Here is a 27054-nt window from a genome sequence, read left to right as displayed (position 1 = left end):
CCTGAATATCTTCAAACCAAACTCAGAACAATATCTGTTTCTTTGGCCAAAATGAAGTTTAGTCAACTCGAAAGTTATTTGGTTTAATATTTAGCTAAATTATATTGAGTATATGAAACTAAACAAATGAGTTTTCCCCTCTGGTGTGAAACAAAAAAGTTAAAAAACGTGGATCAGAACTGCCGAAAGCAGAGCCATAGTTCCTCCTGCTCACTGCTGTGGGTGTGAGTCACAGTCCTTCATTCCCAAATAAAATGTGGGCTGAAGAAATTCACTCGGGACTACAGAGATGCAGCCCCTGGGTGAAAGCAGAGCCCCTCTCAAATTCTGGTTCTTACATTTCTGAAGTCACAAATCAAGGTTAGACATGATATGCTGTCATCTAACAATGACAATTTTCTTCTCTCCTCTCTGGCATTTTTAGTTGAAATGAAGTATGAATTGACTAAACCCCAAACTGACTGTTTTTATTTACTTGTAAATAAAGATCTGGCCATTAGAGACTATTATATGTCTGCAAAGAAGTCTATTTTTTTCTGATGTCACAAAAGTAATTTACCAGAAGATTTTTTTTTTTCTCGGAATGATGGTGCTTAATCATTTTATGAAAATGTGGGAAAGAACTGTCATGTGTCCTTTGCCTTGTAAAAAACCATTAAGCTTTGGACCTATTAGCTGGTGTTTGGAGGTTTCATTTGTCTCTCTTTGTAGTTATATAATGAAATATTTATTGAAAAAGAAGTAACTCCCTTCCATCAGTAAACAAGTGTCTCCTTCACCTTGTGAAAATGTAGGATAGACAACTCTTCAGTTAAACTACAGTGGATACATGGATTTGCTGAAGACATCTTATCTGAAAAGTGGAACATCTGTTCTGCCTCTTGCATTTTTCCTCCAGGAATTCCTCTTTTAAGCTATCACAGTATTACATTCTGCCAAAGATTTTATTTATCACTCTGAAACATTCAAAACTACTAACTTGAAGCCCATCCAAACTGTACCAAAGTAACTGTGGTAGCTGAAGGATTTTATACTTGGTTTTCTGTCTTAAAGTTTGTAAGCACTTGCTTTCCTGTGAGTATGTGCACAACTTATATAATTCATTCTCTTGTGCCCTTTCTCATCAGACATATACAGAAGTCATTTGTTAATAGTGTCTCATTTTGTCTTAGGCATTCCTGTTTTGTTATTCTTTATATATTTGTTTAATATGTGGCTTCCATTTCAATATTAACTGACACTGCTTATGAAAGTCTTTTAGGTTTTTATAATGCAATTAAGATAAAACAGTAAAAAAAAAAAAAAGAATGCTAACCCCTGACAGTTTAGAAGCTTAAGAAAGTCACAGATGCTTTTGGTGCATGGCCATGTAAAATTATTTCTCTAATCATGTGCTATTATTTATCTTTCCTGACATACTGTTTTGAACATATTCATTTTCAACTGCTTCCTGAGAGACAGATTATGAAAGAGACCCTGCACCCACTTGAAAAAGATAATGATTGTCAAGCCCTTAAACAATCACCTTTGCAGTACTTTTAGTTCAGATATTCAGATAAACCCAGAAGCCACTTCCAAGTTTGTGAACATCTGGAAACTCTTCTGATGCCCAAGTGAGAGATGGATATTTCTGAGTCTATTCACATGCACCTTTTCTTTGACATCAGGCTCCTAAAATATGATGCATAGTCCTGAAAGGAAGTTACTTTGCAATGTTTTTAAACATAGTCAAAATAAGTCCTGAATTCCATTTAAAAAAATCTGTTGCCATGCATGGAAATCTCCTAAAGCTCAGACAGTCTAAATCTGTATTACATCTGACTGACTTTTGATACAGGAGTTAGTAGCACTAACCTCTCACCAGGCAGGGCAGATGAGTCTATTGCATAAATTCCTACCCTGCCAACACATCTGAGCCTGACCTTCAAAACACCCAGCCTTCAGCTGTGGCTCTTTTTCTCACCAATCCCACTATTTGCTGAATTTCTAAATTTAATCATCCACCTTTGCAAGCGTTTTTGGCTGGGGAGGAATGGGAATTGAATAGAGCTGGTGGGGCATTGATGTGTCTCAACTAGAGGTACTCATGATCACTTTAGGGAATAACAGTACAATAACACCAAGCTCTGTTCCTTGCTTTGTCTGCTTTACTTGTTGCACTTGATGTCTGAGGACTTTTCTCTTTTCAATTCATACACTTTGGCTAAAATTTCAAGTAATAAAATAGAAACAGAAAATTCAGCATATTGAAATAGTTTATTTTTATTACTTTAGAACCTCAAAACAGATTTCAGGTGGTCTAAATGTGGGGACTGGGACCTCTGCATTTACAAAGTTTGGAGGAAAATGTTGAATCCTCATTTTTTTGTTAAACAGAGAATTTTGCAATTCTGCTTGCTTAGCTGTTTTTCTCCTCTCTCAATATCTTCTGTCAGTAATGGAATTAAGTGCAAATGAAAGTGATATGTCTGATCTTTGAAGTATAATGTATAGAGGAAAATTTTCTTTTAAATTAGAAAATACTGCATTGTCAATTCTTCCTCTTCTTCCATCATTTTTAGGGACAGCTGATTTCAAATTGCCTTAATCTGTAGTCTCTAAACAATAATTTTCCCAGGAGAACAGGGAAATGGTGGCAAGAATAATGATGTTCATTATTTTGGCAGTATTGGTTAAATAGGACTTTGGTATGCATTCCTATTCATCAGAAATTTGCAATTTGAAAGACTGCACCAGATATTTGCAGTTTCATAAAAGTTGTTTCATTTCATGACCTCTTTTTCACTGGGTCTGATCTTTTATTTTGCTTATCACCATTTAGCAATTCAGCTCCCAAATCTAGTTTCATGTGTCAGTTAAACACAGTATTTGACTTGCCCAAATCACCAGACACTGCAGATCTGAAATGAACCACAAGGGGCTGGATTAAAGCAATTTGAAACAGGATTTCAGTTGTATGGACTTCATCTGCATGGACTTACCCAGGCACTTCTAGAATCTCCAAAAAGAAATTATCAATTTGCAGAATAAAATCAAGATTTTATGACAGTTTAAACAAGAAAACTGAGAAGGAATTGTTAATGCTGCCATTCATGCATCTGCAAATGTGTTCCCTTTTGCCCATATGCAGCTGCATGTTCTCCCTAATTAATGAATTGCCCTCAGGTTACTCACCCAGACACATCTAATCTATCTCTGTCCAAAATGACTAAACTCTGTGCTGCATTAAAGATGTAAAAGGCCACAAATTACTTTCTTGATCTTTTCAACTAGATGGCTGCTTACTGAATGGCATTCTCTCCATGTGGCATCCAGGGTGATTTCATCACCTCAGGGCTGAAGCTTTCAGTAGAAGTGAAGTAAAACCTCTTCTTCTAAAAAGCTCCTCAATTCAGATTTCAGTTCAACAGAAGCACTGTTCACTTCAGGTTTACCCTCATAATAACATGAATCCAATAAAATGTGTAAGTATGCACTTCTTCCATGCACTTTAAGCAAAGTTTCTTGAGAAAAATTTCCAACTAAAGTTATGTGATTTGGACAAATTTGTTACAGAAAGGTATTTTTATTTTTTCCAGACATTACAATAAGAAAGTGTGTGCAATTAGCATATAAATCATATAAAGCAAATAAGAATATGTCATCTTTAATACCAACTGATCTCCACTGCAGTGTATGGGTGAGGCAATAAGGATGTATGCAATTGTCAAGTGAATTTTACTGGTTTTTCCCCTTACATTTCTTAAACTATTTTCCTTCTTAAGGCCTCTGAGAGCAAAAAAAAACACTTCATGCTCTTCTGCCTGTTATGAAATGAAACATCAACAGTCCTTGGGCTAAGGAATTGAAAATTATAGTGCTGGATGTGAATTCCCTGCAGGAGTCCAAGCAGCAAGCATGCTTGCTTATCACATTGAAGACAAAAAATTCCCCATACAATTTGACCTCTCTTTCAAGTGTGAACACCACAAGAGAAGAAATTATCAGCACAGTAATATTGAAGATTCAGTAGCAGGCACAATTTTGGCTGCAGACTTGCATTTAACAGAACGCATTCCCTGTGGTCTTTAGCTGGAATTTGCCAGTGAGACCAAGGCTTATTAATGCCCAAACCATGAAAAAAAGTAAGAGAAAAAAACCTAGTTGTATACTTCTTTGTAATGTGCTGAAAGAGAACAGCAGATGTGGAGTTTATTTCCTACTTTAAGACCACTTTTCCTGCATAATCACACGGAAGCAGAGTCTCTTGTGCTTACAGTTTCTTATTCATGCCTGTCCTCTCTTTTCAGATTGTGAAGCCTCTGGGTAAGAACCTTTTCCAACAAGTGCATACAGTGCCTGACATAGTGCACTGCCTGTACTAGCCAGCACATTGTGATTTGACCATAGCAGGAACAAAAATGTGAGGGGAACATTGAGGAGCTCTCTGTCAGTATAATGAGATAATATTGAAAAAAAAAATTTCTGGTTTGATGTTTGGTTTTATGTAAGTTAGAAATGTGAGTGAAACGAACCCATCACTTATTTAGAATGCTTAAAGGCTTTTGCTGGCTTCAGTAGTTTTCTTTTCAAGCATCTTTTGATTAAATCAGATGTGCCAGATAAAACTAGAACTTTTTCTTAAAAGTAGATGAGAAGAGAATGGATTCTGGAGAATGGTACCTGAAGCCAATTGTGTGAGATTCAACAAGGCAATGTGCCAGGTCCTGCGAGGCACCAGGATGAGAGGAAATGGCCTCAAGTTGTTCCAAGGGAGGTTTAGAACAGATATCAGAAAAAAATTCTTCACTGAAAAGACAATTAGGCATTGGAAAAGGCTGCCCAGGGAAGTGGTGGAACCATCATCCTTGAAGTGTTCAAAAGGGCTGTGGATGCTGCACTTGGGATGTGGTTTAGTGGTGGAATTGACGGTGCTGGGTTCAAAGCTAGACTCATGATCTCAGAGGTCTTTTCCAACTTCAATAAGTTTATGATTCTATGATTTTTTTTCCATTTAACTACAAAAATTGTGAGTTTGGGAAAAACAGATATGATACTGCCATACTTTCCAGTTTTCTGAACTACTTTTTTGGCTCCTGTTGGGAAAGGTGCCTTGAAAATCCTAAAGTCATCAGCTGACATTTTATATCCTTTTTTTGCTACCCTCCTGCATGACAATTCTGAACTGTTGCTACTGTAGTGCCATACTGGATACAGACTACCACTGTATGTTTCTGCTTTTCTGATTGTGTTTGGATTCTTGAGGAATAACTTCAGTGTAAAGAATTCTGGACCTCAGGCACTCACACAATATTTAGGACACTGTAATCAACCCCCTGGGAAGATAATACAGGAAAGCTTGATTGCTGGTGCCAATAGGGTTTCTTTTCCAGGTCACTGCACGAAGTGAGGCCTGGAAAGTGGTTATTTTCCAATTTTTTCTTTTTCTAGTCATTAAAGAGGCCAGATTAGTCACCTCCATCTATTAGACCTTTCTGCAGGATCCAGAATTATGGATACAGATGCAGAATGTTTCATGTGGATCTTTTGTAGTCTTCAAAGTTTAGTACATTGCAGTCTTTGTATAGATCTTAATTATTGACATAGATGAGGTCAGTTTTGTTTATTCTTTGGACATGTTGTTTTAATCCTAAAAAAAAAAAAAAAAAAAAAGAAAAAGACAAAAAAGAAATCACTACAGTTGAATTTTGTATTATGCACTTTGCATTTTTTATAACCATAAATTGTCCTTACCGAAGGATATTCTTCAGTGACTGCCTCTGAGTTCCTGATATAAGGTCAAAATATTGAAGCTCTTTTGGGATCTGTTACTTTGCATAGCACTGCAATGTAACTCTTACTGGCAGGTGTCAGGGTTGGCAGTGAATCTGAGCTCCCTGTCTTCAGGGAATTGGTTATGAATAGCTGAAATTTCATTTTTACTACCTGTCCAGCCGGGTTGGCTAATTTCTGCTGGCCAAGGTATTGATGCAAGCTGTGGATTGCCATCTTCTTAGAAATTGAAAAAGTTTTGCAAAGCAACACATGACCAGTAGTTTTATCACTTGCATGATTATTTCTGGAAGCAGGATATTTTGGTGCAGAGTGATTAATTTTAGCTGTTAGCATCTTTGATGCTTCCTATTGAATGAACAAATAAAACCCCTTTAAAATTAAAAGTAAGTTGCTGTTTGGTACTATTCCAAAACAGGCAACATTTCCTTACTGTAGTACTTGTTTCTGTCAGCACAAAAAGCAACTGCAGCACACATTTCCTTCTCAACAGTACCAACACTATTTTCTATTTTTTTTCTAGATTTTCAAGGTTTTTTCTTCCTTAATTGCAAGCTGCAGTGGCCAAAGCTGTACTTTGTTTCCAAAAATAAGGAAGACTCAAAATTTATAAATTAATTGACTGATTTTGCTTGCAAATTTCTGTGCTGAAATTGCTCTATAGGAAGCATTTACACAAGTTTTACAGTAATGAGATGATCAGAATGAAATCCAAAGTTGCAGAAGACAGAACTCTGAGTGCCCATCCAATTTGATCAAAAATTCGTTCTCTAATTGCTGAGAAAGGAAAGGATGAAAATGGTGGCCTATCCATACCTTTTCCCAGAGACAGCAAGGCAGCAGCGTACTTGAAGTATGTGAGATGGGCCTGTTGCTTTCTGTGTGGCAATTTGTCTCTTAATATCATCAGAAGCAGAGGAAAATCTCTGTCAGCAAAACCAGACTTGTGCATCCTATTATCCAGTGCCAGGATGGTGATACCCATGAAGGAGTGCCAGGATGGTCATGGACACGAAAGGAGAAGAGAAGAAAAATGGAGCAGAAAACTGTGACCACTTGGCAACATGATCTGGGCCATGTGCACCGCATGCAAATGGATCTCGTAGTCCTCTCAATATGTCTGATGAATTTTCCCTACAACAATTTTGTTTTATTACTGAGGCAAAGATCCATATCTTTTAATATCCATTTTGTGAAGAATACGTTTACAAATTGTTTTAATAACAGTTATGTGCATTAATCTCACAATGCATTTTCTTACTGTAATGCAATTACAGAAAACATTTCTCTGAAGCCTGGTAGTAGACCGAGTCTGGAAAGTTTAAAAAAAATAAATTAAGAAGCATATTTCAGTGTTTGAAGACTCAAGTACTTTTAAAGGCAACTGCTGTCGATGTTGCTTTTGTGTTGACAGAATCCTTTTAAAAGGTTTTGTGGTGCGAAAAGCACCTTTTAGTGGGTTTTCATAATGCACTGGGAGAGAACAAGAAAATGTTTTTCTCACCGTGGCCGGTCACAGAGCGCACTTAGAACATCGCGTACCCGGCCCGGGAGGCGATTTTCCATCGGGCTCGCAGGCGCAGCCGGTGGCAGCGGCACTCACGCCTGCCCCTGCTCGCCCTGGGGACTCTTTGCTGCTTCCCAGCGCACCCCAGCATGACTCAGGCTCCTTAATGCTCGGCGAGGGGCTCGCACCGCCCCAAAGCGAGAGATGGACGTCCCCACAGCCTGCGGGAGGCGAAAGTGCTTTTATTGTAGAGCGCGGCTGGGAGAGGCAGGGCTGGTGTCCCCCGGTGCCAGCTGCCATCCCGCAGCCGCAAGGTGGCACGAAGGGTTTGCCGAGCTCCCCCGGGCCGCGGGGCTGCTCGTGGGACAGCCTTGAGTGAGGACTGCTGTGTGCAAAAGCCACATAGCATTGCTGTGTCCTTGAGGCTGCTGCTTCTCTGTCTGGCTAAAGGAAATCCAGCCCGAGCGTGCACCTGCTCCTGCACAAATCCTCCCTCCCTGCTGTCGCTCAGGACAGCCATCGCTTCTTGTCCAGCCAGATTGGCTAATTTCTGCTGGCCAAGGTATTGATGCAAGCTGTGGATTGCCATCTTCTTAGAAATTGAAAAAGTTTTGCAAAGCAACACATGACCAGTAGTTTTATCACTTGCATGATTATTTCTGGAAGCAGGATATTTTGGTGCAGAGTGATTAATTTTAGCTGTTAGCATCTTTGATGCTTCCTATTGAATGAACAAATAAAAACCCTTTAAAATTAAAAGTAAGTTGCTGTTTGGTACTACTCCAAAACAGGCAGCACTTCCTTACTGTAATACTTGTTTCTGTCAGCACAAAAAGCAACTGCAGCACACAATTCCTTCTCAACAGTACCAACATTGTCTTATATGGTCAGAAGATGCCTGTCAAACACATTAATGTCAAGCCTTGGCTAAGATGGCCAGAGCCCCAAGTGCGCCCCATGCTCACAGCACTCATGTGGCTACAACAGGTCATATGTAACAGGGTCGTGAGAGATCAAACAAACAGCAAATATTCCCAATTTGGCTCTTCTAGTCCTGCTGCTCTCAGCCTGGTCTGTAACAGATATGACAGCCAGGAAAATGAGAATATCACTTACATAGGAGTCTGCCACAATCTTCTGCACTGACACCTTGGTGATGCTCTGGTGGGGATAAAATTGGGTTTTCTCTCACAGATGAACCCCTCCTTGGTATATTTGTGATACCTTTGCTGTATATGATGCATCTGTGACACTTATGTCTTTCTGGGGGTAGACAGGAAAGGACAGGATGGATGGGTGGATCTTATGCTGCTGTGGCTTTTGCTCAAGCAAAAATGAGTGATGAAGATGTGATAGAAAGAGAATCTGGTGCTGAGTTATTAAAAGTGCACTACAGATTTTCTTTGCAATATATATCTGTGTGAACTTCAGTGATTTCTCTGCAGTATTGCTTCATTCACAGACAGGGTTTTCCTTATAACTTACTTTCAGATGCTTTGTGCAAAAAATGTTTAAGGAATTTCTATCAGAGGTACAGCTTCTGCTGGTCCTGTTGGGAAAATAGTGTGAAGGTATCACCCCTAAAATTTTTCCTTTTACCCTGCCTTAACATTTCACCTGGAAGATAATCTAAAGGTTTAACTGAGTGTGGCATTAATTTGCTCTGAAATTGTGAAATAAACAGTTCCTACAACCAGTACTATGCAGATGCCATTAACAGTTCAGTCCCAAGGAAGGCAAACATTCAGAGCTCCTATTTGTTATATTAATGTATTTAAAACTTGCTGCTTTTATAAATAGGACTCCAGGCCATGTAAGGAGGATAGTGACATGTAATAGTTCACTGGGAGTCACAGGTATGCAGTGCTCAGCAAAAGTAAGGCAGCAACTGTGAACTAAACGAACTGTAAGTGCTCAGCACACAGATCTCTGGGGAACTAAAAAGCTGTGCCTGACTTCAATCCACCTTGCTTCTTCCAAAAAAGCATCTAAATGGAGACCCCCACCACCCCATCACCTTTTCTCCATTTCTTAGTAGTTAAAAATTTGGATTTTAATATCTCTCTGACCTTTCAGTTTTATATTACCTAACTGGCACAGAGAATATGTTTTCTTCCTTAAGTGCAGCTTCCCTTTTGTTGCAGGCTCATTTAGGACTAATGTAGCACACCACAAGATACCTCCAGGATGTAGTGTTTTGCAACACTTTTCCCACTTAACATCCCTGAATTTTATAACCATGGATCATGCATTCTGGGGTGGTTTGTCTCCCATTCCGTGGAATCTACACAAATGGTGAGGAGCGATCCTGAAAGAGTCTTTACTATAGGTTTAGCTACTTGAACTAAAGGCAGATGTTGAAAACAAGAGGAATCATTGGACATTACGCTTTTCTTCACATCCTAATACCAAGTTTATACTTTTTGTGTGTGAGTCAATGCTTGGTAACTTTTGCCATCTTTCTAGTGCATTTCAGTGACTGTGCTGACTTTACCTTTCGCTGTTTTCTAGAGCAGCTGTGTGCACCATTGTTCATCAAGAAAAAACATGAGGAAAACTTGTGATTCAGCTCTCCTTACTGTGTCTTCTTCCCCCACGAAAATCAAGGAAGAACACCAACTACATTGAGTGTAATGACTAGCAGTCTTATTCACTAATCAACACTGGAAGATGGGGAAAGATTTCTTTTGAAGGACAGCTTTTAATCAGTTGCAAAGTCTCCTTTGATTACCCTGTTCTCAGAGCATGAGTAATGTTGTTTTAATTCTTTTTAGTTTAGTTCAAGGTTATTAATCATCTTGAAACTAGTAACCAATACATTAATTCACTAGTGTTTCATGTCACTGACTGCACATTTTCTTTTTCTTGGAGACATTTTCTTTGCCATCTAAGAGTGGCTGATTTCTACATGCACTGGTGGAGACCATCATGTGATGACTACAAGTTTGGGGGATGGGAAAGGAATTTCTTCAACTAAAATCCCTCTTCCTAGGCACTAAATACTAATCTCCCTTGAATCCATGACAGAACTCACTGGCAGATAGTTACTTTACAGATTAGTGGCATATGAGTGTTTGGAGGCACAAGAGGTATTATTCCCAAGTTGCAAACCTCCAACACTGGCAAAAACTTGGGATTCAGATTAGAAGAGTGACCATCTGACCCCACTAAAGCAATCAGGATCTTTGCCTTTGACATCAGTGGGTTCAGGTATTTGTTTTAGAACTATTAATGGCTTTTAGCTATATGCTCCCAAGAAAGTCACTGAGTTTGCTATATTTCATACTTTACTAGATAAAACAGATCTAATATATTTATGACTTATAAGAATTAGGACTTATAATTCTTAAAATAATAACCTGACATAAGAATATTGTGAGAGTAGTGGCATATGAATTCAGATGAAACTTATTGCATAATTGTGGCATATTTTATAAGTATAAAGAACCCACATTAAGTATGGGCTTATACCCAGATCATATGCAGCTCATTTTCATCTAAAATAAAGGATAGTTTTTTCTAAATCTGTGATTCTGGGGTGGGGGGAGGGGGGGTGTTAGCATAATTTTCTCAATACTGAACAAATATTTTTCCCTTTCATAAACAGAATTTTATTCTCCTATTCCACTATTTATCTTGCAGTAAACAAGGTTTACCTTGTTGTACCTCTGTGATAATTATATAAAAGTATTCTACATTAGGAATGGGAGAAAAAAAAAGAGAGGCTATGTGGAAATGAACAGTACATCAGAAGCAATCTCCGTTTTAGAACAGAACTTGTAGAACTGGTCTGAGGAGACAAGGGTCGGGAGTTGTATTCAAACCAGACTTCTTTACTTTCCATAGAGGAGATGTTTGAATAAATAATGTTCTTGACAATGGCTGTCTTTTGAATGGGATAATTTTTTTATTCCAGAAAGGTATGTGAAACATATAAAGGTATCTCCTTGTAGAGTCCTTACCAAAAAAATCAAACCAGAACCAAATCCAAAAGCCAAAACACCTTTAAGTATTAGCATTAGATGATAAGATGTTATTTCTGCATTTCCCTGCTCAAACTTGTTGTCTATGGTGTTTCAGAGCAAATTAATGTCACACTCAGTTATTTCATCAGAGAAACTAAGTGAAGTTATTTATGCAATGGTGAAACATTCTTTAAAGACAGTTATAACCAATATACATTTTAGAGCAATCTCAAGTGTTACTGAGACCTAGAGAAAAAATTGCATTTGCTGTAGAATAGAATAGGTCTGAACATCACCCCAAATTACTTCTCGTTTTTTTTTTTTTCCTTGAAAATACATATCAAAGTCAATAATATACTTGCACTTGAAAGCAAGAAATCCCCAGGAAATGGATTTCCACTACAGTGAAAGGGACCATATTTAAGTTTCAGGATTTAAACATATCTACAGAGTATCACAGTTTATCATTATGTTGTTGCTATCAACACGTGCAGTTACCTCTGGAGACTGAACTCACATTTGGAGGTCAAAAGAGAGAGTTCAGTCTTCCAATGTCCTAACAATTTCTGGTTTGTGCTGTACTCTGCAAACTCCTATGAAATTCCAAACTGACTAAAGATATCAGTATTTACATAATGAGCTCAATAGACATATACCTGGAGTAATGAAATCACATAGGAGTTTCTGCAGACAATCTTCATTCCTAATGAGAAGGGTCAATAAATCCAGTGCAGTTCTGTCTGAAATCAGTGAGTGGCATTACAAGGGTCAGAGACTGATTTTTGACATTAGAAGAGGCCATTACGAACATCCAGTCTGACCTTTGCATAAAGCAGGGCAAAGAATGGCTCGATAGCTTGAGATCTTTTAGAAAGATAGCAAGCCTGACTTTAAAGATTTTCTAGTAATGGAGATTGTAATCCAATTCTGTTTAAGTGATTAATTGCCTTGGCTGTTACAGAAATGCATTTTATTAGAAGATAGAGATGGATCGGACCATAAGGCCACACACAAGAAATTCTTTGTGCTCTCTTTAAATATAAAAACTAAGAACCACACATTTCCCCCTAGGCTAAGTAGACTTGAGTACTTTATTTAAGTTATGACAGGAGACAAAGATTATGTGCTGTTTCCAGGCCCCTACATCTGGCTGATGGCCCCAGAGTCTGCTGTCCAGCCAGCTTGTGGCACAGAGGCCAGAAAACTGAGCTCCCATCTCACCCCACACCCTACCCCTCACTTCTGGAGCTGTGCATCTGGTGGAGCACAGGCCCTCCTGTGCTGCTAAGGGATGTGGGAGCTCTCCCTATTGCTCACTGTTGGAACCCAGGAAATTCCTCTGGCTGCCCTGGAGGACTTGAGCCCTTGCGTGGAGGGCTCAGAGACGTTGGCACAGAGCCCAAGGCCCCTGTGCCTTTGATCTTGACCCATGGAAAAAATTACCAACCTTATATGAGGATTTACAAGCCACAAAAGTTTAAGTAGAATGATAGCGAATTTATCACAGGGTGAAAAATAGATTTTTGAGGTTTTTAGAATGGGGGCTTGGGGTCCCAAGATGGAGGAATTTGGGCGTGCCTTGTCCTTTTTCCTTCTTCTTCCTAGCCTCCATCTTCTGGGTGATGTTGGCACTTTTAGATTGGTTTAGAGTAGAAGCTCACTGTCTAACATATGTGATAGGTATTGGAAAGTTATTGTAAATATTGTACATGTCGTTTTTAGTATAAAAATGTAACACCGCCCTGGGGGCAGGCAGTGTGCCTCAACCTGACCTGCCAGACAGACCTCAGCAGGTCAGAAAAAGAATGCCTTAGATAAGAAATAATAAACAACCTTGAGAATGGCAACAGAAGAATTCTGACTCCTTCTTCGACTGCCAGGCTGGGAAAAAGAAGCTTGTAAATATCTCAGAGTCACACTGACCAGCAGAGATTCTGAGAGCTCACCACACACAAAACAGGGAGCTAAGCCATGTGAAGGGCTCCCATGCTCAGGGCAATTTTGGCTGTGGCCAGCATGGCCTGCAGCCCCACAAGGCAGAAGCTGCACTGCAGGGTGCACAAGCCACCAAGGACGAGCTTCTACACGCAACCAAATATATTTTTTTCCTTAATGAGAAAGGCTTTGTCATTCTCTCATCAAAATATGCGTTCTGATTGATATTTACCGGGCTCTGTGTGACCCATCTCTATCATCTTTAGCGTGGTTAATTGGAATTATTGAGCGGCGCCCGGCTCTGGCAGCCTGGGATTCACCCCTGTTGGGATGCTCCTCACCTGCCCGCCCCGCACGGCTTCTGTGCAGCCTTGCTCCCGTCAGACTGAATTAAGCTGCACTGTCAGGAGCCAGAGACCCTTCAACAGTTTTCCAGCACAAGCAACACTAAATTAGTGTTTGGTAATAGGCTGCACACTGTTTTGTAATAAGAAAATATGGATGGTTCTATTTATTCCCTCTCGCTCCCTGCGATGATAAGAAATGTTCTAATTCATTATTAATTTGTTCCAACTATTTCTGGTAAATGTAAACTATGAATAACTTTAGCTATGCCATTAGCAATACCTCAGAACTATGGATGGATTTTTGGTTCTGGACACAGGCACATGGCAGTCGCACTGTTTCTAAAGGTGTACCCAAAATTCTGTCACATTTGGGAACAAAATCAGAACTTGTCATTCACCTTGGGCTACAGCTGCATCTAAAGCAACCTGGAACACAAAAAATATTGAGACTGTTATATGTCCAGTATAAATTATTGTATCTTGGCAGCACTTGTGAAACTTTGTATATTCAATCTGCTTAAGGGTTTACCCTACCCCTGAACAGTGGGCCAAATAGAAATGAGAGAGGGGATAGATCTGCTGCCAGTGCTAAAGCCTTTTATTCTGCCCTGTGGACTAGTGAGGTCTTTAGTGGCATTTTATAGGTTGTTGGCTTTAGCAGAATAGGCCTTTGGAATATTAAGTCTTAAAATAAGTCCTTTATTTGTTGTTCTTTTTGCCTTTCATAATTTTTTTTCTAGTTTTCATACATAAATGATTGATCAAAGAACCACTGTCAGAAAGCATCAAGCATAATTCTTTTCTTCTCTTGCAGCATACGACTTTATTTGGGTGAAAGATGAAAGATTATAAATAAATCTATTGGTCATCCAAGGAAATTTTCTGCACAGGCATAGCGTGGTGGTACCTCCTCATGAAACTGAGCCCACTGTTTGGTTATTCATTTATTTAAAAAGTGATTTTCCTGCCTTTGTGTTTGGATGGGAATGACTCTCCCTTTGCCTCTGTATTGTTGTAGTCATCTGCCTTCATTTACTGGATAGGGGGAGGAGGACACCCACGGGGTAAGACTGAACACTGAGCTTCTGTGTGGGCAATTATGCAAGACACAGGCAACCCACTGGCCTTGTCTCGCCGTGAGTTCTAAGCAGCAGCAAGAGCACAGTGACTGCGCTGCTGGTGCTCCTACACTGCTGCCCTAGCAAGTACTGTTCTGCCTCCTCACTTCAGAGAAGGAGAAAAAAAAACAAACCCAGCCTTTTTTTTTTTTGACTGTTTGCTTGGAAGTAAGGTTATAAAAGGTAGCAAGGAATTACCTTAAAGATTCCCATCACAGACACTTTGCTAATGCTTGGTGGTCTCATGCAAAGAGGTTGGCAAGGGTCCTGGCCACCAAGTGAGGCTTGCTCCTATCATCTCTTGAGAGATTTGTAGTCCCAATACTGTCCCTGGTTGTTGTTCTCTCAGATTTTTTTTTTGTAGTTTGTACATTCTGCCCAGAACATCCCTGGGTGACCAAGCTCATCTGAATTGCAGCTTTGCCCCTTTGGGCATGAGAAAGCACATGGATGTTTGTGCTTTCTCCAGTGTGCCTGAGCATTTTGCTGCTTTTACCTAAAGAAAGCATGAGAGGGAATGGTTTAATAAAAGAAAAACAACTCTGTGAATGAAATACTTCAGCTCTTTCTGTCCCTGAGTGGACTGACATCTAGCCTACAGGAGGAAAGTAGGGCTTTTCCACCTCTGCTGCAGGTTCAATGCCTTGGCTGGAAGTGCTGAAATGTCCTCCAAGCCGTGCTTGAGCTATAATATCCTCTGTTCTGCTGCCAGGCTATCTCTAATCAGTCTTTTTCAGATGACCACAGCTACAGCTGGATGATTTAATGGATGGGTTAATCTCCCCTCTGACAAGTTCATCCTTCCCAGGAGCTGGCCCTTGGGGAGGAAGAGGAGTCAGGAAAGCCAAGAAAAAGTGAAGGCTGGCGTTACATTTGTGAAACTGGTGCAGAGAAGTATTCATTGCCATACTGGTGAGCAATAGGTTTCCCAAGCCACTTCTATAAGAAAGGAGGCCTGGCAGAGATAGGTACAAAATAGATGGTAAACCCATAATCTGTGTGTGTGTCAGAGTGTCAGAGAGAGAGAGACAGCTGGTTGGGCAGGATTGCTTGCTTTTGAGAAGCATCCTTTTCTATATTGGCAGAAGTACACGTGTCCTTTCATGATAAAATTATGTATTCCATGTACATAAATTCTTCCAGTTTTTTTAAAAATATGCAGCTAAGTTGGGATATACTGAAAAAACATGAATATAGTGGCTGGACATCCAACCACTGTGTATGAGATATCTGGCTTTATGGACCAATAGAGCTTCCTGACAGTTTGATAAATTACCCATAGTATATTTTATAAAATATGTATAAATATAAAAAGGGGTTTCTGAGGAGTCGAAAAGATGCCCATTATGGTACATGATGAAATATATTCCTTTGAATTAGAACTATAGCAGCAAGGTTTCCAGCAGTCAGTTGCAGTCAGCTGCAGTCGGGTTTGACAAGGCTTACAGAATGTAAACTCCCCTAGAAACTTCTATAGATTTATAATGCTCTAGTTAAATAAAATAGGTATTTAAAATAGAATACTTAGATAAATTAAAAGGTCTAATTTAAGCTAGTACAGGGAAGATGAAAGAAATTCTGCCAATAAAAAAAACCCCTGCTTTTCTTTAGATGCTGCCTTAGGAATTTGCCCTAGAGGCAAGAATTATATACCTTAAATCCCTCTCAGCCTTGAAATGACAGTTATTGAGAAATTTACTTGTACGCAGAGACCAGATTAGAACCTTTACTTCCTCAGCCTAAACCGCAGTCATGTCATAATCACATTCACTTTGCACACACACCCCTGTGACGTAGACTGAGCTGCTAGGAAACTTTTATTGGTACAAACTGTGTGTGAGTTACTCACTCGCCATAAGTGACAGCTTAGGAGATGCATTTTTTGCAAACCATCCTGACATTGCTGCTGCATGCACGGCGCCACCAGGGTGGCATAGGGTCTCTGTGTGGGGTCTGTAGCTTCAGGTTGGTTTTATGGGTGTCTCTACCTCTGTGCTGCTAATGCCTGCTATTCCAGGCATCCTCATACTTTCTGTAAGGATCTAGGGGAGTGGGGATGGAGGACAGGAAATGCGGCTGTATCTATCAAAAGTAGCTGAAAGTAGCTTTTCTAAAGTGAAAACAGCCACAGCTTTAAAATGTATTACCTGTGTGTGTCTCGTCTCTTTGGAGAGAAGGAATGTTTTTTCCTGTCGTTTAGGCGGAGTGTGCGTTCAAGCCTTCATCCTGACGTGATTCACACAGTCCTGGCCACACAGGTTTCTAGAAAAGCCCGTGTTTACCCCTGCTACCGCCGAGCCGTGACAAAAGAAACCAAAAAAACCCCGCCACAAACCCCACCAGCCCCAAGGCCCGGTGCAGATGAGCAGCGGGCCGCCTTTCCTGCTGGCCGCTCTCACGGCCGGGCGCGGGGCGCTCTCCCCAGCCCAGCCCGGCCGGGGCACGGGGCAGCCCCGGCGCGCCCGACGGCGGCTCGGCGGCGTCGGCCGCAGGCGCGCAGCTGCCCGCGCGGTGGCGCCCTCCGCTCACGGACCGTGCGCGCCGCGGGCGCGGCGGGGAAGCCCCGGCGCGGTGCGGGACCGGCGGGAGCCGCGGGGCGACCCGTTTCCTACCGGGAGCGGTGGGGTGACCCTGCTCCGGCGGGTCACCTCTCGCTCTTTACTCCAGCGGGAGCGGCGGGATGCCCCTTTTCCTACCGGGAGCGGTGACCCTTTCCCCGGCGGGAGCGGCGGGGTGACCGCTTCCCCGGCAGCCCCGCCGGGCGCCCTGCCCTGCCCCGTTCCCTCTCCTGCCAGCCGGTCCTTCCCGGCCCGAAAGGCCCGGCACAGAATGACAACGGTGACAGCGTCCCGCTCCGTCCCTAGTCCCGCATCCCCGCCCGGGATCGCGTCGCTGGGCATTTCTACGGGAATCATTCATTCACGTCAAATTTCCTTTATCTCCGGAAAATATTGAAACCTTAAATGACCGTAATAGGAATGTAATTGTATGGTGTGTTCTTTGTTGTTGTTGTTTTTGAGAAATCGATTTGGGCTCAAATAACCTATCCAAGCATGTTACACCAAACCCATTCAAATAGGAAACAGGAGAACTATATTATTGCTGCTTCCTGAACGCTCTGGTTATGATCCCAATAATTAAAATGTCTAGTAATGGCTCCTGAAGCCTGTATTTCTTTGGGTAATTCTCGGAAATGAAGGGCACATTTTCGGTCGCAGAGGGAGGGGAGTGCGGAGACAAGCAGCAATTGCAGCGGCTGGGAGCCCGCCGGTGGCCCGCGCCCGGCGCATCACTTCGGGGGAAAATTATTCCGGTGGCGGGGAAGTCCCCAGAGAAGGGATTTCCTTCCCGGTCCCTCCGGCAAATCAACTTCTTCTTTTTTTTTTTTTTTTTTTTTTCCCTCATGGCGATGCTCTTCCCTCCCTCTCTGCCAAGTGCTGCGAGCCGCACATCTGTCTCTGCACAAGGCGGAGAGACGAAAGGGTCGGGCCACGGGAGTGAGGGGAAAAGCCGCCCCCCTCCTCCCCGGGCAGCGCCGGCCGAGCGTGGGACCCTCCCTGCGGCGGGGCCGTGGGGCTTGTCCCTTACGCCCCGCGGCTTCAATGCACGCAGAGCGGTCACCCCGCTGCTGGTTTCCCGGGGAGGGATGCCTTGTGTAATGGGAACAATATTAATAATCCTTAAAAAAAAAAACCACAAAAAAACCCCAAACAAAAAACAAAAGACAAAGAAAAAAGAGAAAAGAAAAAAAAGGAAAAAATAAATGGGGCGCCTGGAAAAAAAAATTAGGCACTTAAATTCTTAAATCTCCGCGGAAGTGGGGGTTTCCGCGCCGGGGCTGCTCCGCCTGCGCGCTCAGCCCGGGCGGCTCCGCGGGGCCTGCGCCCAGCGGCGGCCCCGGGCTGCGTGTGGGGTGAGCTGGCCCCGCGGAAAGACCCGGAGAAAGCCGTGGGGGAGCCCAACACGCCGGGGGACCCGCACCCCACCCCTCGCTGCTCTCCTCCGCTTCCCTTCCCACGTCAGGTAAAACTTTATTGTGGCGAACATCCTTTTAGGTTTGTGCGGTGGGGCTTTTCTGCGTGTTTGTTTGATTGTTAGGTTTTCTTTTTCTATTTTTTTTTTGGGGGGGGGGGAGGAAGTGTGAGTTGGTGTTTATGAGAAGCTTTATGACTCCTGATAAGCTCATCTTTGAGGACGACACAGAACTGTGTTCCTTGAGGAATTGGGGTGGTGACGTCTTTTCTGATACCCGATTATTACGTGACTGAGGAAAAAAAAAAAAGGCATTTGATTCATGAATAAAAATCCGGACACCACTACGGGGGCAACAAACAATATTGCCCGTCCTCTAAGGTAACAAGCAGGCAAATGTTTACGAAGAGGGCTCTTGCCGAAGCGGGGTGTTTGCAAAGATTTTCTTGCTAATTGCGTATCAGACGGAAGGCTGCGGAAGGCTGGTCAAGTTTGGAGCCACCGAGCAGGAGAAGAAGAGAAGGCTGAAGGCGCTCAGTGAGGGGAGAGATCTGGGGAAGACAACATCGCACGCAGCCAGCCCGCGGCTCCCGCCTCCGCTCCCTCCCGGGCTCGCTCGCTCTCTTCCCTCTCCCCCAGCGCTCCGTTCTCCGGCGACATCTCGCTCCATCTCTCTTTCTCAATTCCCTTGTAGACTCCACTCCAGATCTGTGCTGCTGCCCGCAAACTTTTTTCCTTTATCTTTTTTTTCCCCCTTCCTGTCTCTCTTTTTCTTTTTGGAGTGGATAGCCCTAAAACCAGCAAACTAACTGCTGCCGCTTCTGCATCTTCTGAATCCCGCCGGTCCTTCGCCCATAGGAGAGGCGATGTCACGAGGGTTTTAACTCCTTTTGGACGCAACTTGGGAGAGAGCTCGATTTCTCTCCCCCTCCCCATTTTGGGTCTTTATTTTTTTTTCTCCCCCAAGACCTGCCGTTGTAGTTTCGCAGCCAAAGCTCTCAGTGCCGGGTGTCTAGAGTTTAATGGTAAGGACACGAGGTGGCTCGCCGGGCCTTCCCGCAGCGGTCCCGGGGCGGGCGGGCGAGCGGGCGGGCACCGACGGGGCGGGCGGCGGCCGCAGCTCTCTGCGCCGGGCACCGCTCCGCTCCTCTCCGTGCCGCTCCGCGCCGGCACCCGGCTGCCCAGGGCGCTTCTTGTCCCCCGGGGCCGCTCTGCCTCATTTTCCGGCAGGCGAGGCCAGGGTGTTGGTTAGCCGTGGGGTGGTTTCTTTGGGTTTTTGTTAGTGGTAGGGTTTTTTTGGGTGGTTTTTTTTTTTGTTTGTTTGTTTTCGCTTTTTTTTTTTTTTTTTTTTCACAGCAGTTTCTTTTCCCTCCCGCACAGAGTGGCAATGTGTAGCAAAGCGATCTTAGCACTTCTGGTCTATGGCATAATAATGCACTGCAGCGTCTACTGCTCACCTGCGGCCGGACTTCAGTACCCGGCGCTCAGGTAGGTCCGTCAGCTGTCCGGGAGCTCCGTCGGGATCATTTCAGCCCCCCTCAGCCCCAGCTTAGCTAAGGGCAGCGGAATCTTACCGGGGAGGAAAATGAGAGGGTATATAGAGTAGAGTTACCAAAGGACATCCCCTCCACTTGGGCTGTGCGCCCACCCCCTCCACCGGCTGCAGCACTGGCATCCCCCAGGTCCGCTCCTCGGGACCCCGGCACTGTAACCCACGGTCTCTTGTCCCCGCTGGCGTCCCCGAGAGCGGGGGGACCTGCCCTTTTGCGTGTCGGCGGGAGCGGGCCGAGGTCCTGGCTGCGTGTCGACGGGGCCCAAAAGCTCCTCTCCCGTCTGCCCCCTGTCCTGCGGGGCCCTTGGCAGCCTCTGGTTGCCCGCAGCTCGCCCGGGGTGAGCGTCGCCTGTCCGGCTCAGGGGGAGCGGGGCGCGGGGTCGGGTGCGCCGGTGTCTGCAAGCGTGCGGGAGCTGTCACGGTTCGTGTAGCGGGATTGGAGCTGGTGGGGATTCTGTGTCTTCCCCTGTTTACCTGGCTGTGTATTTCCCTTTCCTAAGAGGGAAAGGGGCTGGCACAAGGTTGTTTGGTTTTCTATGCTCGAAGTTGTCTTGCTGGGCTCCAGCGCAGGCTGATGCCTGTGCTGTCCCTTTCCAGCTGGGAGCTTTGAATTCCTCTGTGTTTGGGGCAGGAGTGGAGGACACCCAGAGGCACAAGCACAAGGGAGTTTCCTACGCTGGTCTGCGGCTGGGGGCTCAGGGCGCCTAGTCCGGGACGGCCGCTGGCAGCCTGTTCTCACCCTGCTTGTCGCCAGCTCGGGCGACCGGTGCTGCTTGGCTTGGGGGAGTTTTGGGCTCGGTGCTGTCGTCCTGCTCCACCGGCGCTTGGCTCTGTTCCGGGGTGCCCTGCGGGGGTCACTGCCGTGCGGTGTGCGGAAATGAAGGGGGATGGGGGGGATGCCGGGAGCGCAAGGTTGTCCGAGGTGGGTGTCCTTTTTGGGGCTCCGAGGTGTCCTTGCAGTAACCGGGAGCTCGTCGGAGCAGCCCCCGTCATCTTCCTGGGCAGTGCGGCTAGGGGGCAGCGGGCTCGGTGGCCTGAGGGGCCATTAGCCGGCAGCAAGCCGGCTTTCTTCATTCAAGCGCCTGAATTAGCAGGAGTGAAACACTTTAGCGGCATCTATTATTAATACCTCCGCTAAAGCTCACAGACAAAAATAGCTGCCTGTAACGTGCAATGACCTACATCGTACTGCAGAGAGGGAGGCAGAGAGCGGGGGCTGGGAGGGCTGGGACACGCACAAAACTGGCGAGATCTCAAAGGGCAGAGGCACCATTCAACGAAAAACAGCAGGCGAAGCCCCCCCGGTCCCGGCGGGCGCTGCGGGGAGGAGCGGGGCGCGGTCCCCGCCGGTGGGGCTGCCGCTCACCGCCTCGTCTCGGCCGCGGAGGCTGCTCGGCTCCAGCCCAGCCCCTGGCACACAAACGCGTGTGTGCGCGGCAGCCTGCGCGCCTGGGCGTGCGCTCCGCCGGGGAAGCAGCAGCCACGGCGGTGGCGGAGAGGGGATGCATCCCGGGCCGGGCGTGGGCCGCGGAGGGCGGGGGGAGGGGGCGATGCTTGGGGGCTTTCTTGGAGCGCGTCTGACGGCGGGTGTGTTCCCTCCTCCGCGGTCCTGCCCCGCAGAGGAGAGGGCGGGGATGGGGAGCGGGCGGGTGCAGGAGGGGATGGGGCAGTCGGACGGGGCTCCCGGGTCGGCTCCGCCGAGGGGTGGCCACCGAGGCAGCCGGAAGCCGGCAGCGGGGAGTGGAGCGGAGCGCCCCGCGGAGCCCGGCTGACTCCTTTTCCTTGCTGCTCTCGTTGCCAGGCTGGAGGATGAAGTCTACGACGAGGACGGGAACACCCTGCAGGACTTCGCCTACGACCAAGAGCCCCTCGGTATAGCGAATCCGTCCTCCGTGATCGGCGAGATGTACACCTTGTATTACCCACCGGAAAAGAGGTGACTGCAACTCGCGGGGTGTCAGGCCTGAATTTGGAGTAGGGAGAAAAACGGGTCTGGCAGAACCGATTGGGGGAAAAATAGTAATGATACCTAACAAGAAAACAGCAACAACATCAAAATAAAAATCCCGAACCCAAACGAACGACAATACTGCCCAGTGTAAAGCTCAGAAGAAATGGAAAAGCCGCCTTACCTCCAAGAGCGCGGGGGAGGGAGCGGGGGAGCCGCCCGCGCCGAGGAGGGCTAGCGCTGCTCCCGCAAACGGAGCAGGAATGCCCGGCCGGCGCGGAACCGAGCGAGCGCGGCGGGGAGGGATCTGGGTGGGGACGAGGGGTCCCGGGGGACGCGGGGAGATGCCGCCCTCCGCTCGCTGGCGGAGAGGGATGGTCACCGCTCCCGCCCGGGCTCCCGCAACCCGCCGCAGCCCGCTCCCGGGCCTCGCCGCTCACCCGTGGGCTCTTCCCTCTGCCCAGGCACGCCGATGGGATCTTCAACAAAGCCTACAGGAAACTCCTGGGCCAGTTATCCGCCAGGAAATATCTGCACTCACTGATGGCTAAGCGGGTCGGGTAAGGCTCTCTGCTTGTTCTTTTCCGCGATGGGCGTTGGTGCTGCTGGAAGGGCCGCGGCTGGGGGGGAACAAAGCTGCCCCGGCCGGGGTCGGGATCGCGCTGCGCCCGCGATGAGGCTGGTGGAGTCCGGCTCCCCGAGCACCGGCTGCCCCTGGCCGCTCCCGGCGCGGTGTGAGCCTGGCTGTCAGCGCGGGTGTTCGCGGAGGCTTGTTTGGGTTACTACGCTCGGGCATACGGATGTATATGTGTGTATATATATATTTAGATATAGATATATACACACATGCATGTGTATCTATCTATATATCTATATCTATATCTAGATCTACATCTATATCTATATCTAGATCTACATCTATATCTATATCTGTGTCTATATCTATATCTACATCTATATCTATGTCTATCTATATCAATCTATCTACCTATATGTTTCTATAAATTTTTATAGTCAGCCGATTTAAAATTAGTAAATTGGGCAGCCCTTACGGTTTGCTGGGGGGAGCAGCTTATTATCGACAGCGATGATCGAGGGCTCAGCTGCAGCAGCCGAGGCTCGGTTGAAGCCCTGCGCGCCCCCAGCTGCCGGGCGGGGCTCCCTGGGGCTCCCCGCCGCCGGCGGGGCACGGGCGAGCCCGGTGCCACCCGCTGCCCCTCGGCAGAAGGTAACACGTTAATGAAGCCCCAGGGAGAGCAGCTTTGGCGGCCGCAATGAATAATTCATGGCGGGGAGATATTGTCTCTCCCGCCGCCGCCGCCGCCGCTTGCGCGCACGGCGTCGGGAGCGGCTTTCGGCGCGGCCTTTGTCTCCCCGCGCATCTTGCGCGCAACGTGTTGCGCCGGGGCCAGCGGCCGGCGCGGGGCTGCGCGGGGCAGGGGGCGGTGCGGAGGGGCGCGGAGGGGGGCGGAGCGGCCCCGCCTGATGCAGCTGTGCTTCTCGGTGCTTGCAGCGGTGCCAGCGGCGGCCTGGGGGACGACGCGGAACCGCTGACCAAGCGGCACATAGACGGCATCTTCACGGACAGCTACAGCCGCTACCGGAAACAAATGGCTGTCAAGAAATACTTAGCAGCCGTCCTGGGGAAAAGGTATAAACAAAGAGTTAAAAACAAAGGACGCCGAGTAGCGTATTTGTAGCGATGTGAGTAACCAGCCACTCCTGTGTATACAAAGTCCTAAGAGAGAGAGAGAGAGAGAGAGAGAGAGAGAGAGAGAGAGAGAGATAAACCCAACAACAACAACAAAATCTAAACAAAAACAAAAGTCATTTCCAAACTGACTGAACAATCACCGCTCCTGTGTTATCTAAACATGTATTTATGTATGAAGTAAAGCCATTAAATGAATATTTTGATAATAATATTGTTTTTCTTTTGTACAAAAAGCACTAGAGAAACGCACAGATCTACTTTGTGGACCAATCATTAAGTTATATATAATATATAAATATATATATATAAATACTACTAAGAATAGTAAAGAACAATTCTTCATGAAAAGCCTGCACAAGAACAAGAATTCGCCTGAGCTGTTTATGTTTTTATATAAAATAAATAGAAAAAAAGAGACAATCATTGTTTTGAATATTACTCCTATTTTTGTAACAGAAATTAAAAGGATAGTATTTTTATCCGAGACAGGGTCGAAGACATTAATTTTCACCATTTGCTACTGTATATAGAGGAGGATGACCTGCTCCCAGGGGGATTATGAGGAAATTGATTTGGGAGAATTGGTGAAGCAGATTCTTCCCCTGGTGAGTCTCAAGGCAGGCTCCTTTGCCACTAGCCTCTCTGAAGGGGCAGCGTCCCCTTTCTTCTAGATTTCGATTATTATTTTTTTCTCTCCTGCTTTCTTTGATTCCAGTTATATCTCTATTAGTGTATCCTCAAACAATGAGCTTAGAGGATAATTATCTTGTGAAAACAACAGCTCGATCCAAATTGTGCATCTCTGTTGCCTATTGGAGGGAGAAATAGTTAAAAAACCCAAAACTAAAATAATAATAACAAAAAAAAAAATTCAAAACAAAACCAAAAATAGCCAAACTTAAAACCCCAACCCCCAAATCCCGAACCAGCAGCAAGGGCAGTAAGTACTAAGCCCCGTGCACTGCTCTTCTGGCTGTCTGGGCAGAGTTGCAGAACAAAGCCAAAGCAGAGACAGGACCCGTTTGGAAAGAGTGGGGAAGTGAGCGGGGGCGACCCCCGGCGCGCCCCGGGGCCGGAGCCTGTACCGGAGCCGGTGCCGCAAGGGTCGAGGTAAGACGAGGCGATCCCACCTCTGATCCGCTACCCAACTGCCCCGGGCAGCTCGGTACTGGACCTGGATGCAAAGTACAGTGTGTTACTCTCCAGTGCTGTCCATGCTTCTCATCATGTGTAATAATGAGCAGGGTTCTCGCCTTTGCATTTTTCGGTCGGAGTTGCTCTTTTCTTTGATTGCTTTTTCTTGTAGGACCTCCCGCCTCTCATCCTCTCTTCGAACTTTTCCGAGCTCTGTTTAACCCACCTGAGTCACCTTTTGGGTTATGTTCTTTTTGGGAAAAAAAAAAAAAAAAAAGATTGTGAACGCTCTCTCACTCCTTTGTTCTGTTTTATGCAAGCTCTTATTGTACAAGTTTAGGAACCCCTGTTGTAGCTACCACTAAAGAATTATGCACTACTACGAAAGTTTTGTTCCTTGTTTATTGAGTTTGGAGGTAAAATGTATTTTTATACATTCTGGCTTATTGCTTAGTAAAATTTATTTCATAAAACAAACTTTTGTCATAAAAGAATGTGTAGTGTTCACCTGTGGTCCGGTTTCTAACGAGATAAACCATTTTCACCTCATCTCTCTATGTACGGACTCCTATCTTACCGTCTGCCCGGGGGCTGGTCCCGTCCCCCGCCCGGGCCGGGAGCGAAGGAGGACACGTAGGTACCCGCTTCCTTCCAGCTCACCACACAAACCTTTCAGGAGTCTTTCCAAAGACAAAACGAGCCCTGCATCCAAGACGCCGGAAAGCAACCCCCCAACCCCCCCAGCAAACCCTCGCGGGTAAAACCTTCCTTCCCCGGCCAGGACGAGCGGGCCGGGCAGAGCCCGTAGGGGCGGGCGGGCGCTGCCGGCACCGCCCGCCCCGTCCGGGCCGCGCTCGCTGCCGGCACCGCCCGCCCGCGCTGCCCCGCGGGCTCCGGCCGCGCTCCCGGCCCGCCCGGGCGCGCTCCCGGGGCGCGGGGACGCGGGGCGCAGTGTGCAGCTTTCGTGCCTTCTCTTCACCTTGTAAATCGCCACGAGTTCACGGATGGCATTTAGTGGCCCTACGATGCTGCAACACATCGGCTTGCGTTTTAGTCGTCCTTCTGTTCTTTGGCCATGGGCAGAGTGCGCTGTGTTTGTGTCGACTGTGGTATAATGACATAGGGCTCTCTTGACGTTTTGTTTATGACCTTATCAGTTAGAGTTCAGTGGCTAGTCGCAAGCATTATGAAGTGATCACCTAGGTTATTATCCTTTGTACGATTTCTTTTTTTTTTTTCCAGAAACGCCAACAGCCTTACCAAAATTTGAGCAGATTCGAGATACAGTCATAGTAGGTAGATGTTAGTCTTGGAGAACTTATTTTGTGTGCAAATGAATATAAAAAGAACTTAAACAAAGTATTATTACACACATGATATCTATAACTAGGACTTTGATAACTGTTATATAAAGTGTGTAAAGTTTGTATTAATAAATTTTTGTAAACAATGCAATTTCGTCTAATGTTTGGGGGAGAGAAATCTAGAACCTAACAGTGAAAGCTGCATTTCATTTAATTTGTTTTTTAATTAGTTCATTATTAAGCAGAATTCTTCCAATGTTTCATGCCTGGGATATCTTTCTCATTAAGTTTCCACATCTTATCACCTCTACTCTCTTCGAGTAAACTAAACAGAACTGCTGGAGTAAAGAGCCTAGTCCCACACACATCAGCTCAAAACGCTCTCTAAAATATGCAAACCAAACTAGTCGGCGCCTATGGTCCATTCCTCTAACAATTCCTGTGCTTAGAAGCCGTTTATTTCAAGCGGAATTGGTATGTTTGATGAGATCTTCTCCTAATCCGCTTTTAATGAACGTTCTGTATGCGATAATGTGCTTCCAAGTGCCACCCGGCTTGGGCAACGGCAGCATCTTTCTTCGGATTAAAGATGTACTAGGTGTTCTAAAAAAATTACACTGCAACACGACACAGAATTCCTTGAGTTTTTCAGGGTAGTACGTGGCTACAGTGAAAAAGCACAGGGTAGTTTGTTGGCACAAAGTGGAGGTCAGAACTCAAACCTTCACTTTAGCTTAGCAATAGCTGCTTCTGTTAATTATTTTTATTGTATCTCTGTGACTTTAC

General features: G+C 45.6%; 1 protein-coding gene across 2 annotated transcripts; it reads left to right on the top strand.

The window, feature by feature from the left end:
* Window positions 1-18594: 18594 nt before the first annotated feature.
* On the top strand, window positions 18595-26419 carry ADCYAP1 (adenylate cyclase activating polypeptide 1). 2 transcript variants are annotated; one of them, XM_036406336.2, is made up of 5 exons: window positions 18595-18667; window positions 19997-20104; window positions 21970-22104; window positions 22581-22676; window positions 23630-26419. In XM_036406336.2, the coding sequence occupies exons 2-5, from the start codon at window positions 20004-20006 to the stop codon at window positions 23814-23816; spliced, it is 519 nt and encodes a 172-aa protein (XP_036262229.1). In that variant the 5' UTR covers window positions 18595-18667; window positions 19997-20003; the 3' UTR covers window positions 23817-26419. The 2 variants fall into 2 exon arrangements, with proteins under 2 accessions (XP_036262229.1, XP_036262228.1); XM_036406335.2 differs by lacking the exon at window positions 18595-18667 and adding an exon at window positions 18982-19641.
* The last annotated feature ends 635 nt before the right edge of the window (window positions 26420-27054 follow it).

Source organism: Molothrus ater, chromosome 1 (genome assembly GCF_012460135.2).
Source record: "Molothrus ater isolate BHLD 08-10-18 breed brown headed cowbird chromosome 1, BPBGC_Mater_1.1, whole genome shotgun sequence".
Taxonomy (NCBI): Eukaryota; Metazoa; Chordata; class Aves; order Passeriformes; family Icteridae; genus Molothrus; species Molothrus ater.
This window is presented reverse-complemented; position numbering and strand designations above follow the sequence as displayed.